The sequence below is a fragment of the Staurois parvus genome, unplaced genomic scaffold (assembly GCF_062004578.1).
Source record: "Staurois parvus isolate SC_StPar_1 unplaced genomic scaffold, SC_StPar_1.0 ptg000132l, whole genome shotgun sequence".
Taxonomy (NCBI): Eukaryota; Metazoa; Chordata; class Amphibia; order Anura; family Ranidae; genus Staurois; species Staurois parvus.
In genome coordinates this window covers 6,750,639-6,766,278 of record NW_028317928.1, presented here as the reverse complement: position 1 = coordinate 6,766,278, position 15,640 = coordinate 6,750,639, and the positions used below count along the sequence as shown (strand labels likewise).

At 44.6% G+C, this 15,640-nt stretch overlaps 1 protein-coding gene across 1 annotated transcript; it reads right to left on the bottom strand.

Moving 5' to 3' along the window:
* Positions 1-3,269: 3,269 nt before the first annotated feature.
* LOC149466246 (oocyte zinc finger protein XlCOF7.1-like) lies at positions 3,270-15,479 on the bottom strand. Its single transcript, XM_089672962.1, has 7 exons — positions 15,425-15,479; positions 14,736-14,857; positions 14,330-14,452; positions 14,120-14,243; positions 13,892-14,010; positions 8,987-9,098; positions 3,270-4,541 (listed from the first exon to the last, which is right to left on the bottom strand). The coding sequence occupies exons 2-7, from the start codon at positions 14,811-14,813 to the stop codon at positions 3,559-3,561; spliced, it is 1,539 nt and encodes a 512-aa protein (XP_089529088.1). The 5' UTR covers positions 14,814-14,857; positions 15,425-15,479; the 3' UTR covers positions 3,270-3,558.
* Between the last annotated feature and the right edge of the window lie 161 nt (positions 15,480-15,640).

Below are 15,640 nucleotides of genomic sequence, written 5' to 3'. Positions count from 1 at the left end.
TTTCCCCCGTGAAAGTGGTGTTACATTTTGGTACTGCGCTGCATGGCAGCAAAATTGTCAGTTAAAGTAGCGCAGTGTAGAACAGCAAAAAAAATAAAAAATAATGCCCTGGCCGTGAAGAGGGGTACCAGAAGGAAAGTGGTTAAGGAGACCCCCCCCCCTCTATTTGTCCTGTGTACCATTATCATTGAAAGTGAAAGTAAAAGAAAATGCCAAATTTGGGGATTTCCACAGAAAAGAGGGGGAAATTTTCCAATGGGGACACTAGTTCTGGTGACCAGGGGGCCCCAAGGAATTCCCTTAATTTGCAGGGACTTCCTCTCACTTCCTGTTTGTCTATGGGACAGGAAGTGAAGGGAAATCTCCAAAATGGGACGCAGATGGTGGAAGAAAATATCTGACGGGGGTTATACCCTTATCTCACTCCATCCAAAAATGTCAAAAAGTTTTGCCTAGAGTTCTTCTTTAACCCCTCGCCTACCAGGCACTTCAACCCCCTCCTGTCCAGGGCAATTTTCAGCTGTCAGCACTGTTGCACTTTGAATGACAATTGTGCAGTCATGCAACACTGTACCCATATGAAATTTTTATCATTTTATTTCACACAAATAGATCTTTCTCTTGGTGGTATTTAATCCCTGCTGGGGGTTTTATTTTTTGTGCTATAAACAAAAAAAGAGCAAAAAATTTGATAAAAAAAAAGTTTTTCTAGTATAAACTTTTGCAAACAGGTAATTTTTCTCCTTCACTGATGTGCGTTGATGAGGCTGCACTGATGGGCACTGACAGGTAGCACTGATGGGCACCACTTATGGGCACTGATGAGGTTTCACGGATAGACAGCAGTGATAGGCGGCGCTGACAGGCAGCACTGATGGGCACTGATAGACTCTGATGAGGCGGCATGGATAGGAGGCACTGATGGGCGGCACTGATGTGCACAGGTGGGTGGCACTGATGTGCACAGGTGGGTGGCACTGATAGACACAGGTGATGGCACTGCAGGGCACAGGTGCGTGGGACTGATGGACACAGGTGGGTGGCACTGCAGGGCACAGGTGGGTGGCACTGATGGACACAGGTGGGTGGCACTGCATGGCACAGGTGGGTGGCACTGATGGACACAGGTGGGTGGCACTGCAGGGCACAGGTGGGTGGCACTGATCATCAGTGCCCTGATGATCAGTGCCGATCCCTTCGCTGACAATTGCCGGTTATTGGCAGTACTTTCCTCACGCTGTGACATCATGAGGAACGTGCAGCCGATAATCGACAACTGTATTTACCTGGTGATCTGCTGTGTCCTTGGACACAGCTGATCATGTGGTAAAAGGCCGCTGTGATTGGCCGTTTACCATATAACGTGATCAACTGTGTCCGCATGTGCCAGAAAGAGGCAGCTGGCCCCCTGGTGTCATCGGTAGTTGGCTGCGTGGACCAGAAAGAGGCAGCTGGCCCCCTGGTGTCATCGGGAGTCGGCTGCGTGGGCCAGAAAGAGGCAGCTGGCCCCCTGGTGTAATCGGGGGTAGACTGCGTGTGCCAGAAAGAGGCAGCTGGCCCCCTGGTGTCATCGGGAGTCGGCTGCATGGGCCAGAAAGAGGCAGCTGGCCCCCTGGTGTCATCGGGAGTCGGCTGCATGGGCCAGAAAGAGGCAGCTGGCCTCCTGGTATCATCGGGAGTCGGCTGCGTGTGCCAGAAAGAGGCAGCTGGCCTCCTGGTATCATCGGGGGTAGGCTGCATGTGCCAGAAAGAGGCAGCTGGCCCCCTGGTGTCATTGGGGGTAGACTGCATGTGCCAGAAAGAGGCAGCTGGCCCCCTGGTGTCATCGGGAGTCGGCTGCATGTGCCAGAAAGAGGCAGTTGGCCCCCTGGTGTCATCGGGAGTCGGCTGCATGTGCCAGAAAGAGGCAGCTGGCCCCCTGGTGTCATCGGGAGTCGGCTGCGTGTGCCAGAAAGAGGCAGCTGGCCCCCTGGTGTCATCGGGAGTCGGCTGCGTGTGCCAGAAAGAGGCAGCTGGCCTCCTGGTATCATCGGGGGTAGGCTGCATGTGCCAGAAAGAGGCAGCTGGCCCCCTGGTGTCATCGGGGGTAGACTGCATGTGCCAGAAAGAGGCAGCTGGCCCCCTGGTGTCATCGGGAGTCGGCTGCATGTGCCAGAAAGAGGCAGCTGGCCCCCTGGTGTCATCGGGAGTCGGCTGCATGTGCCAGAAAGAGGCAGCTGGCCCCCTGGTGTCATCGGGAGTCGGCTGCATGTGCCAGAAAGAGGCAGCTGGCCCCCTGGTGTCATCGGGAGTCGGCTGCATGTGCCAGAAAGAGGCAGCTGGCCCCCTGGTGTCATCGGGAGTGGGCTGCATGTGCCAGAAAGAGGCAGCTGGCCCCCTGGTGTCATCGGGAGTCGGCTGCTTGTGCCAGAAAGAGGCAGCTGGTCCCCCTATGACACAGTGCAGGCACCTTGCCATCTGTCGGCATGTTACAAAATTAGTCTCAAAACTTTTGGAAACCACCTCGTATAAGCCCCAAGTAGCAACCCAGAGCTTACACAGTCATTCCTTCATTCCCTGTGGCCAGACAGAGTTTTGGAGGAGCAAAGGGCAGGCCGGAGGGAAGGGGGGGGGGGGTTGGGGAGTTAAGCCAACCTGTTGCTTTTCTCTGAACATGCTTACCCACATGGAAGAAAAGTAAATTTGAAATATATTTAAAAAATATTCTTCCCAAATATACTGACATATATTTGAAATACTACAATCTTGGTCATATATATATACACACACACACTGTATGTTGAAATGCAATTTTATTACAAAATATATGAGAAATATTTTTAAAAATCCATGTTTTAAAAATACAAATCTACATTTTTGGAATGCATTTACAATTATATGTAAAAATATATGTCAAAATGACTTTTTTATATGCTAAAAAAATATATATTTTTTAAATATATTCTTCAGATTTTTCTTTAACATATAAAAAAGTCATTTTAACATATATTTTTACATATAATTGTAAATGCATTACAAAAATGTAGATGTGTATTTTTAAAGACATACAGTATATTTGAAAATGGATTTTTAAAATATTTTTCATATATCTTGTAATAAAAACGCATTTCAACATACAGTGTATATATATATTTATATATATTTTTTTTTTATTGAAATATATATATTTATATATATATTTATTGAAATATATTTTGAAATAAAAACGCATTTCAACATGCGTATATATATATATATATATATATATATATATATATTTTTTTTTTTTTTTCTAATATATTGAATATGGCCAAGATGGTAGTATTTCAAATATATGTCAATATATTTGGGAAGAATATTTTTAAAATATATTTTTCTTCCCTATGGGTACAATTAGCCTGCCATGTGCCACCCATTCACACCTGTCATTGACATCACTCTTCTTGATTCTGGAACACTCCAACCCTGAATTTGGCTGTTCCACTTTGCAGATAGAAATGTGCTTCTTATGTGAACCACTTCTCCACCCTCTTGGCACAACGCCAATTTCTAAACACCAAGTGCCCTCTACTGACAGAATTAAGATGTTCCCCACTGAAAAGATTCCCCAAATCCATCACAAGAAAACACATCCTTGGTGGTGCAGGATCTCTCCTGAACAAAAAAACATGACTGGTTATTAAAGCATTTCCCAAGAGACTGGTGGTGTTTGTCCAGGTAGGTTTTCCGGGAGAAACACTTGCCGCATCCAGAACAGGAATATGGCTTTTCCCCCGTGTGAGTTCTTTCATGAACGATAAGATGCGTCCTCTGGGAAAACCGCCTCCCGCATTCCGAACACGGATACGGCTTCTCCCCCGTGTGAACCCTTTCGTGCAAATTGAGGACCGACCTCCGGATAAAAGACTTTCCGCATTCGGAGCACGAATGCGGCTTCACCCCAGTGTGAAGCTTTTCATGGGTAAGCAGAGATGACCTCTGGGAAAAACATTTCCCGCACTCAGAGCAGCAAAACGGCTTCTCTCCCGTGTGAGTGGTCTTGTGGGAACTGAGGTGGCCTCTCTGAGAAAAACTCTTCCCACACTCGGAACATGAGAATGGTTTTGCCCTCGCGTGAAGTCTTTTGTGTCGCAGAGCCGCTGTTTTCTGTTTGAAACATTTCCCCGGTTCAGAAGAACCTTCTGTGTCTCTGAGGTGGCTGGTCTGATGACGATGGAGAAGATATTTTTTGATAAAACATTTCCCACATTCGGGACACAGATATGTCTTATCTGTCCTGTGAGGTCTCTGCTCCATGAAATGTTCCTTCATGGTATAATATTCACTATGAACAAAATGGGGGAACATTTCAGTCCCTGTAGGAGACGTGCCATGGATGACACAATGAAGGTCTTCAGAAAACCGGCTCTCATTCCATGAATAAGATGAAGGTTCTACATGTTCGGAAAGGAGATTTAAGGTAATGGGGTTTTCTTCTGGAAAATCTGAGGTGAGGTCATTGTCTGCAACTTCACCACCCGGAGACGTGATGGGACTTTTTTCCATGCTGTCGTTTGATCCACCTGGAAGGAATGGGAACATGGTGAATCTCCGAAAACTTATGAAAAATTGCTAAAAGAGGAACTTACCTTACCTTTTCCACTGAGTACATCATAAAAAACATTTTCACACATCCAACAATCTAGTGATGTTCTGAGGGATCTATCATGCCACTGCTGCGCACCAGGTCCTGTGCTGCCATGTTCAGCTGTGATGTCATCGGGAGCAGTTTCTACCGGGGTCTTGCAGCTGGCCCCCTGGTGTCATCAAGGGAGGTCGGCTGCATGTGCCGGAAAGAGGCAGCTGTGCCCCTGGTGACACAGTACATGCACCTTGTCATTGGGGGGGTTGGCTGCAAGTGCCAGAAAGAGGCAGCTGGGCCCCTGGTGACACAGTACATGCACCTTGTCATTGGGGGGGGTTGGCTGCAAGTGCCAGAAAGAGGCAGCTGGGCCCCTGGTGACACAGTACATGCACCTTGTCATTGGGGGGGTCAGCTGCATGTGCCAGAAAGAGGCAGCTGGACCCCTAATGACACAGTGCATGCACTGTGTCATCGGGGGTAGGCTGCATTTGCCAGAAAGAGGTGGCTGGCCCCCTGATGATGCAGTGCATGCACCGGATTATTGGGGGGGGTCGGCTGTATGTACCAGAAAGAGGCAGCTGGCCCCCTGATGACACAGTACATGCACTTTATCATCAGGGGGGGTCGGCTGCATGTACCAGAAAGAGGCAGTAGGTCCCCTGATGACAGTGCAAGCATTGTGTAATCGGGGGGTCGGCTGCATGTACTAGAAAGAGGCAGCAGGCCCCCTGATGACACAATGCATGCACCGTGTCATTGGGGTGGGGGTCGGCTGCATGTATCAGAAAGAGGCAGCTGGCGCCCTGATGATGTGCTATGATGCATGACCAGTAGCGTACCCTGTGGCCTCCTGGGGTGCATGATCCCAGGATACTGCAGCCAAAGTGCCCAGCAATCTAGCAGTGTTCTGTAAGGATCCACCACACCGCTGCTGCACATGGGATCCTGCGCTGTCACGTTCATCTCTGATGTCATCAAGAGGCCAGCTGTCTCTTCTGGGTTCTTTCAGCCAGCTACCTGATGAAGTACATGTGCCATGTCATCAGGGGGGCAGCTGCAAGTGCCAGATGGAGACAGCTGGCTCCCTGATTACGTGCTACCATGCATGCACATTCGCATACCCTGTGGACTCCTGGGATGCATGATCCCAGGACATTACAGCCAAAGGGACACACCCTCCGATCCAGCAATGTTCTGTAAGGATCCACCACGCTGCTGCTGCACCCGGGGTCCTGCGCTGCCATGTTCATCTGTGATGTCATCAGGAGCCCGCTGTCTCTCCTTGTTTCTTACAGCCAGACACCTGATGAAGCACACATGCCATGTCATCAGGGGGGAAACTGCAAGTGCCAGGAGGAAACAGATGGATCCCTGTTGATGTGCTATGTCGCATACCATGTGGCCTCCTGGGATGCATAATCCCAGCCCACATGGAAGAAAATTATAATTGAAATATATTTTTAAAATATTCTTCCCAAATATATTGACATATATTTGAAATACTACAATTTTGGCCGCATTCAATATATTTCAATATATATATATATACACTGCATGCTGAAATGCGTTTTTTTATATATTACAAAATAGATGAAAAATATTTTTTAAAATATATATTTTTTAAAATATATTCTTCAGTTTTTTTTAACCTCTAAAAAAGTCATTTTAACATATATGTTTACAAAATTTTTGTAAATGCATTCCAAAAAATGTAGATTAAATGTGCTTTTAACCACCTCCCGTCCGGCCGTTGCATATAAACGGCCGGACGGTGGCACTGCAGGGTCGGGTGGCCGTTTATGAACGGCCTCCCCACACCCTGCTTGTGCGTGCTCCCTGGGAGCGCGCAGCACCGCGATCCGGTGCCCGCTGTGTCCTCCGGACACAGTGAAACACCGTTCATCGTTTTAAAATATATTTAAAATATATTTTTCTTCCATGTGGGAGGATACCGCAGACAAGGTGATAATCCAGCGATCCTGTGGTGTTCTGTGGGGATCTACAATGCCGCAGCTGCACACGGGGTCCTGTGCTGACACGTTCATCTGTGATGTCATCAAGAGCCAGCTGTCTCTTCTGGGTTCTTTCAGCCACATACCTGATGAAGCACATGTGCTGTGTCATCGGGGGGGGCAAGTGCCAGGAAGAGACAGCTGGCTCCCTGATGACGTGCCGCAGTGTAAGCACATACCCTGCGTCCTCCTGGGATGCATACTGTGGTTATCCATGGAGGCTGTGGGAAAGAGACACATCATTCTTGCCAGGGGCAGGAATCTAGGAAGAATGGAAAGAATTCCCTGGGATGAGATGGTGAAAACCGGCTGGGGAAGGTGAAGGTCCTCTTTAAGGGAAGGCATGTTACAAAGCGCTCCCTCGCTTCACTCTGAAACCTAAGGGGTACAAAGCTCTCTAAAGGAAAGAACAAATCCTCCCAATAAAATCATTTTCTAATTTTTGTGTTGCAGATGGACTTGCTAGTTTGTCTACATGACCATTTTTTCATGATGTAGATAAACTGTGAAATGTGCTCAAATTGTTGAGAACGTACAATGCTTCCGTCAAGACTTCAACCCTTGAGTGCTTGCGTTGTTTGATGTTACCTCAATGTTTGTCATAAATGGTTGTTAATGGATGTTAAACATGAGGATACAGGCGTACCTCGGTTTACGAATTTAATGCGTTCTGCGGGACTTTTCATATTGTGAAAAATTTGTAAACCGAAACGCGGTTTCCCATAGAAATGCATCGAAAACCAATGAATCCGTTCCGGAGGTCAGAAAAAAGTAAAAAAAAGTTTTATCTGTTCAAAACTCTTTATAAAGTGCACTTTAAAGGCATAAATACTGTACAGTGATATAATTAAAAAAAATTTGTAAATGCATTGAAAACCAATTAATCCGTTCGTATTGCGAAAAATTTTTTTAAACCGAGCCATTATTTTCAATGGATTTTTATTCGTAAACCGAAAATTAAGTTAACCGAGGCGTTCATAAACCGAGGTACGCCTGTGCTCAGTTTCTGTTGGAGAGGAACAATTCAATTCATGGATGCATGTTTCATGTTTACACCATACATCTAGAGTCTAGATCAGCCATTCTCAACCTTTTCAACATAGAGGAACTCCTGAAATAACTCTCAGGGCACCCCTGCTAAAAGATGACTATATCTATAATTCATAATGGTCATATTGGTGTGATGTTCAGTGGGAAGAATGCTCCTCACACTTGTGGTCATTGGAAAGAATGCTCCTCGCACTTGCAGTCATTGGGAAGAATGCTCCTCACCCTTGTGGTCATTGGGAAGAATGCTCCTCACACTTTTGGTCATTGGGAAGAATGCTCCTCACCCTTGTGGTCATTGGGAAGAATGCTCCTCACCCTTGTGGTCATTGGGAAGAATGCTGCTCACACTTGTGGTCATTGGTAAGAATGCTCCTCACACTTGTGGTCATTGGGAAGAATGCTCCTCACACTTGTGGCCATTGGGAAGAATGCTCCTCACACTTGCGGTCATTGGGAAGAATGCTCCTCACACTTGTGGCCATTGCGAAGAATGCTCCTCACACTTGTGGCCATTAGAAAGAATTACCCCCTTACTGATAACTAAAAAGATCAATGATGTCAGTGGGATCTTATTTTAGAGGAAGAACCTCTGAAAGAACCTTGGTTGAGAAACCCTGGTCTAGATAAATAAGAGGGTGATAGAGCTCTTGGAGTGCAATGGTGTCCTTCACAAAGATCCTCTCCTTCTTCTATTGCACAGCACTGCCATATAACCTTACTTCTACTTTCCAGAAATAGGATCCTCAATGAGAAGTGGAGTGCATGACAGATAGATAAGGCCTAGATACCGAGCACATAATCCTTTATCTATCTGCCCCTCCCCCCCTTTAATAACCTAATATGGCTCTCGATAATTCTTACTACAGAACAAAGCCATCTAGGGCCTCCTAAAGTAATGGTTGCAGCTAGTGAGCAGAGCAGTTGCTGGTATCTAAATGACAAAAGGAGATCAGGAGTCTTTATGGAGGCTGATGGCTCCTGACTCCCCCACTGAGCACATACTGCCCCCATTACTGTCTACTGACAGAGGAGGGGGAAGAAGAAGAGATTGTTGTAGTAACTGAACAAGGAGGATCTGGGACTCTTCTCTGGATTTAGTGTTTATTCCTCACCTGTGCTGATCTCTGGAGGGATCTCCTCCTCCTTCCATGGCTCATAGCCAGAGTCTAATAGAGGCTGATGGCTCCTGACCCCCCACTGGGCACATACTGTCCCCCCATTACTGTCTACTGACAGAGGAGGGGGGAGAAGAAGAGATTGTTGTAGTGACTGAACAAGGATGATCTGGGACTCTTCTCTGGATTTAGAGTTTATTCCTCACCTGTGATGATCTCTGGAGGGATCTCCTCCTCCTTACATGGCTCCTCACCCATCACATATGGATCTTCTGCTTCTTCGACAACTTCAACTTTTATAGCAATCAGAGGTTCACCCTAGATGACAGAAATGAAAATATAGGTACTTAATGCTATCCAATACCAGTAAAGATCACCTGTAACAGGCTCACTATGTTATGATTTTCACAAAATCCAGGGAATATCCGATTGATCCAGGGGATATATACAATTGCCTCTCGGGGGATCAGGAAGGAATCTTTTTCCTTGCAGAAGCAAATTGGATCATGCTTTTTTTTTTTTGCCCTATTCTGGATCAACTGTGGGTATAGGATTATAACTTTTTTTTTTTTTAACGGTTGAACTGGATGGACTTTTTACAGCCAGACTAACTATGTAACAAACAAAATTATATATAGGAGAAAATATATGCTGCATCTCCCTCTTACGTATTTAAAGTGCAAATACCATGCAAAATGTACTTATACAGTAGGTATAGAAAATAATCCCCCTCCCTTAAAAAAAAAAAAAATCACATTTTGTTGGTTTGAAATGAAGACAGACGCAGTTTTTGTTTTATCCAGCTGTATTTATTCAGTGCAACTTATACCATACAAGCAAAATATATAACACCAACAGAAAACAATAAAAAAAAAATAAAAACAGAATCACTGAGTTGGAAAATGGATCCCCCCCCCTTGTTGAACCACCTTTTCGTTAATTCCAGCCTTAACCTTCCTGGCGGTATTCCCGAGTGTAGCTCGGGGTAAAGTTTCAGTACCACAAGCGGTAACCCCGAGCTACACTCGGGCTTACCATACGGCGCTGCTCCGAGATCCCTCGATCACTTACCTTGTCCTGCGCTCCCGCGATGTCCCTCCTGCAGTGTCCCCGGCAATGTAATCTGGTGGATGCCAGCATCTGTCATCTGGGTTCCGTCCCCTGTGAGCGTCGGGACGTACGGGGGACGGAACGGCGGGAAATTAAAAAATGACAAAAAGTGACATTCACTAAAATCACATAGTAAAACATTACTGTATCAAACCATTTCACATACATTTTGTCCCGAGTGCTTTGTCCTGTGCTCTGCCTGCATTTTTATCATTCTTTCTGCCTGGAAACTGAGAAACGTCCATGGCGTCCAAAAAGCGTTCCTTTAGGTCAAAAGCGGTTTTAGACCAGCTAGAGAACTGCGATAGTAAATCAGAACCACTTGCAGAATTGAGTGATAATAATTCGTGGGGGAAATTCCTCATCAGACACTGAAAACGATTTTGCGATTTTGCTCAGTGATGTGCGAACTTGGCACTATATTTCAAATTTCAGTGTTTTTGGTTTGATTATATTATTGAATTAAATTTATTATTATATATTATTTTTTATGATTATTTATTAAATTATAATTTATGATTTCGTGTTTTAAATTTTATCCTACCCAGGATGTTTACTAGATTCTTCTTCGGACAGATTTCAGTGAGTTATTCCTAAAAATTACAGGCCTACAATAAAAAAAATACATATTCCCATGCAAAAAAATGTACCGATTTGAGCACAGAAATATGGACATAATCAGACCGCTAGGGAGGTTAAGTCTGTCGGGATATATCTCTACTAAATTTGCACATCTAGACTTTGCGATATTTGCCCGCTCTTGTTTGCAGAACTGCTCAAGTTCAGTTGAGTTTGAACTGTGGACTGCAGGCTTCAAGTCATTCCACAGATTTTCAAGGGGGTTTAGGTCTGGGCTCTGACTAGGCCATGCAAGGACGTTCACCTTTTTTTCCTCCAATCACTGGGGGCTCATTGTTGCCGTGTGCTTTGGCTCATTGTCATGTTGGAGGGTAAACCTTCTTCCCATTGACAAGTTTCTGGCAGAGGGCAGCAGATTGTCCTCCAGAACGTGACGGAATTTTGCACCATTCATTTTTCCTTCTATCCTGACAAGTGCTTCATACCCTTCTGCAGAGAAACCCACATACCAGGATATTACCACCCCCCCCCCCCATAACAGGATATTCCCCCCTCCATGCTGTACTGTAGGAATGGTGGGATTTGGATGGGGAGCTGGCTTGGATTTCCACCAGACATATCGTTTATTGTTGAGGCCAAATCATTCCATTTTAGTCTCATCTGACCAGAACACCTTTTTTCATGCAGCCTCAGAATCTTCAAGGTGCGTTTTGGCAAAGCTCAGTGGTGGCTGCAGGTGGCCTTTCTTGAGGGGAGGCTTTGTTCTTGCACCCCTCCCATACAAGCCACATTTTGGAGGATTTGTGATCTTGTTGTCACATGCACACAATGACCACTCTGTCATCAATTCCTTCACAGTTGCTGTAGGCCTCTTGGTAGCCCCTATGACCAGTTTCCTCCTGGCTCTTTCATCCAGTTTGGAGCGACGTCCTGATCCAGAGAGGGTCTGTGTTGTATCAAATACCTTCCACTTCCGAATAATAGACTTCACTCTGCTTCTAGGCTTTGATAAAGCCTTTGAATTTTTTTTTGTATCCATCTCCTGACTTGTGCCTGTCCACAACTTGATCCCGGTGACAGTGCTTTGCCACCCATAGGTGATTGTTTGCTTCAGTTGCACTACCAGGGACTAAAATGCTCTAGGAAAGCTCTTTCATGCTGACCTAATCAAAATGACCAAAGCTAAAAGTCAAATGGCTTTGTGTGCCATTGAGAACCTGAATGAGTTTACAAGTCATTTTTAGGTGAGGGTGGTCACATTTTTGGAAACCAATTTCTGACATGTTATATCTTACACTTACACTTGGATGTTGTAAGCTGCACTGAGTAATTACAGCTGGATAAAACAAAAACTGTGTCTGTCTTCATTTCAGACTGCAAAGCAACAAAGTTTGATTATTTTAAAGGGGGGGGGGGAGTGATTCTTTTCTAAGCCCACTGTGTAGCACTTTTAACATAAAATATATACCAAATAGTAAACATGCAATATCACATAAACTGACAACTCCAAAAGTATCCTTTACAAGTAATTAATGTCTTGCCTAGTGATTCCCACCACCGTTCACCACTGCGCTCACCTCAACTGATGGACCTGTCATTCCATAGGACACGACACGGTTTATCCCCCTTTGGGGTTCCTTTTAGTAACTCAATTTGACTGTAACCTCAAACGCAGTAACTCTCCTGTTCCTGGATATAGAATCAGTTCCTCCCCATATATGGTGGTATGGCCCTTTAACCACTTCAAGTCCAGACACTTTCACCCCCTTCCTGTCCAGGCCAATTTTCAGCTTCCAGCGCTATCACACTTTGAATGACAATTGCGCTGTCATGCAACACTGTACCCATATGAATTTTTTAGCATATTTTTGAGACAGATAAAACTTTATTTTGGTGGTATTTATTCACCTCTGGGATTTTTAGTTTTTTTTTGCTATATAAATAAAAAAGTCCAAAAATTTAAAAAAAAAGGTTTTCTTATAAAATTTTTCAAATAAACAATCTTTCTTCATAAATCTTGGCCAAAATGTATTCTGTTATCTTTTTAGTAAAAAAAAAAAAATAACCCAAATTAGTTTATAACCAAAAATTATAATTTTTCTAATTTGTTTTTACATTTTTATATTATTATTTATGTTGTTTTTTTAACAGACTGTCACCCTAGCAGTACAGTGTCACTATATTGACACTGTACTACTTGTGGGTGGTGATGAAGATTTTCTTTTTTTACACTGATTGCTTTACACCCATAAAGTCTGTAAAAGCAATCACTTCTCCTTCTCTCTGGCTGCATTCCTGCAGCCATTGAGAAATATTGTGAGAGCTGTGATTGGTCACAGCTTGTCACATGGTACAAGGCTGTTGTGAATAGCCCTGTACCATGTGATCTCTGTTATCAGTCACAGGTTTCACACGTAGTAAGCAATGATGTTAGGAAGTGACATCTTGTTTACTACTATTCATGTGATCGCTGAATGGCTAATCAGTGATCACATGATTGGGACCTCACACAGAGGTCCCGTACAGCGATCGGTGTTCCGCTGTCTCCGGAGGATCGTGGTGCCACGCGCTCGCAGGCAGTGAATGCTGTGGCCGTTTATGAACAGCAACCCGTTCCTGCACTGCTCCCATCTGGCCGTTTATGTACATGGGCTTGGTTAAAAAACTCGATCTCTCTCTCTCTGCAGTGAACTCCTGCACTGACATCTAAGTCTGTGTCTGGCAGCTGGGGAAATCCCTGCAGTAATATATAAGTACATTTTCCATGGTATCTGCACTTTAAATATGTAAGAGAGAGGTGCAGCATATCTTCTGTATTATATTTACATTTATGTTGTGGGAACACAATTTTTTGTTTGCTGCCATCCTTTAGCCCAGGGTTTCTCAACCAGGGTTCCTCCAGAGGTTGCCAGGTGTTCCTTGAGCAATCAGCAATTTTTGCCTCTCAGGTAACTTCCCACTGACACCATCGATCTTTTTAGCAATCTGTAAGGGGGTAATTCTTCCCACTGACCATCTCACTAATACATCATGAATTGTAGATAGTCATTTTTAGCAGAGGCTCCCTGAGACCGGAAAGTTTCGTCAAGGGTTCCTCTGCATTGAAAAGGCTGAGAAAGGCTGCTTTAGAGTCACCTTTGACATAATTTTCAACATCTTTTCACAAATGTTTTCATGTAGAGGCGTGGGATAATACACTTTTAATTTTCTGTACAAACAAAAGTATATTAGATATACAGGTCCTCAGACGTTTATGCTGGCCACCCAATCCCTAACCACCAACAGTCACACATTGCAACCATTTATGAAGATTCTAGGGGTTGACCATGCTGCAGGCATCTCTTGTGTTGGTTTATCAGGGGGAATCAGATCAGATAAGTTTTTCCAGCCTTTATTTGAAGCAAGACTCATGTTCTTCTTACCTGATCCTCCTGAGGGATCTCCTGATCCTCCTGAGGGATCTCCTGATGTTCCTGTGTGGAGTCCCGGGAATACAGAGGATGGGGACATCTCTCTGGTGGGTTCCCATTACTGGATCCATCTGTAGGAAACACACACACTGACTGAATACATTGTTTCTATGTCTTTATATCAGAGGATGCGTGTATCTAGGTGGATCCTTAATACAAGAAATGAAAGTCTCCTCTTACCCGGTGATGTGAGGGGCGGCCAGTTCTCCATCATGACGTCCTTGTAGAGATCCTTGTGTCCTTCTATATACTCCCACTCCTCCATGGAGAAATAGACAGTGACATCCTGACACTTTATAGGAACCTGACACACACAATGATACAGTCACCATCCAGACACATCCCTTCTCTGTTACTGGAGAATGTCCCAGAATTCCCGGCACCGCTCACCTCTCCTGTCAGCAGCTCAATGATCTTTTGGGTGACTCCTAGGATCTTTGCCTCATTGCTTCTCTTATGTATCGGAGAGGGTGATGGAGGATCATCCAACCTTTTTATTACTGGTCCATAATCCTACATAATGAGATAATAATATACATTGCATAAAAACATGGCTATCTTCCCCATCATCTTCCTCACCTCTCCGGTCAGGTCTGTGTTTTATTATTAGAGATAAGAGTGATGTCATGTGACCTCCCAGAATCCTCCTCACCTGTCCGGTCAGGTCTGTGGTTTATTAATAGAGATAAGAGCGACGTTATGTGACCTCCCAGAATCCTCCTCATCTCTCTGGTCAGGTCTGCGTTTTATTAATAGAGATGAGTGATGTCATGTGACCTCCCAGAATCCTCCTCACCTCTCCAGTCAGCAGGTAGATGATCTCCAGGGCAAGTTGTAATAACCTCTCCGTCATGTGACTCCGCTTGTTCTCCATCTCCAATGGAAAGACCAGAAACAGACTCCTCGTGGGAGGGACCTCTGTTAGATTCAATAAATATTACATGAAAATAAAACTACAGCTGTTCCTTTTTCCTTCAATTTTGGATATAGAGTGGAAGGTTTAAAACCTCTGTCAGGTGGAATTTGCTGTCTGTCCCAATATTGAGATTCCCCCCCCCCCCCCATCTCCTGTCTCTTTGACAAGGCAGGAAGTAAGGGGAAATCTCTCCAATGGGGACAAAAGATGTGTGAAATGATTGAGGTGAAGCTATAGGAAGCGTAAGTTGTGAGTTGGGGGCTTTAGGCCCCCTAGGCAGGCAATGATACTAATGAAGGAGGAATGTACCCACCACTTGAAGGATGCTGGGAATAAAAATTGAACTAGGAAAAGGGCGACGGTTCACCAAATTAATATTTTTCTATTCATATTCACCCCCTGAGGACCGCAGAGGACATACACTGCCCCCAGTGCTGGGCTTGCTGTCCCTTGTATGTGTATAAGGCATAGAAACCACGTGACCAGCCTCCAATGATCACATGATCCCCCCATCCATTGCACACAGAGTGCTGGGACCCCCTTCTCTCATAATAAACTGCCATTATTACCTCCTCCTCACTGCAGCCTGAATACCAGTAATCTTCTGCTCCTCCCTCTACTTCAGCTATGTGCTGTCCCCTGTTAGAGGCTACAACAAAATGGCCGACATACTAAAATAATCCTTGATGAAAAAGTATAATTTTCTTATATGACTCAATAGAAAATGATTTTTCTCTAAATTTTTTAAACAGCTCTTGTATATTTTCACTAAAACGATATTTTAT

What these genes read in the sequence shown, in the direction of transcription:
- LOC149466246 (XM_089672962.1), bottom strand. Translation starts at nt 14,813, where the DNA reads ATGGAGAACAAGCGGAGTCACATGACGGAGAGGTTATTACAACTTGCC. An exon ending in GCCGCCCCTCACATCACCGG is followed by an intron (nt 14,011 to 14,119) that starts GTAAGAGGAGAC and finishes TGTTTCCTACAG; the next exon opens with ATGGATCCAGTAATGGGAAC. An exon ending in CCCTCCAGAGATCATCACAG is followed by an intron (nt 4,542 to 8,986) that starts GTGAGGAATAAA and finishes CATTCCTTCCAG; the next exon opens with GTGGATCAAACGACAGCATG.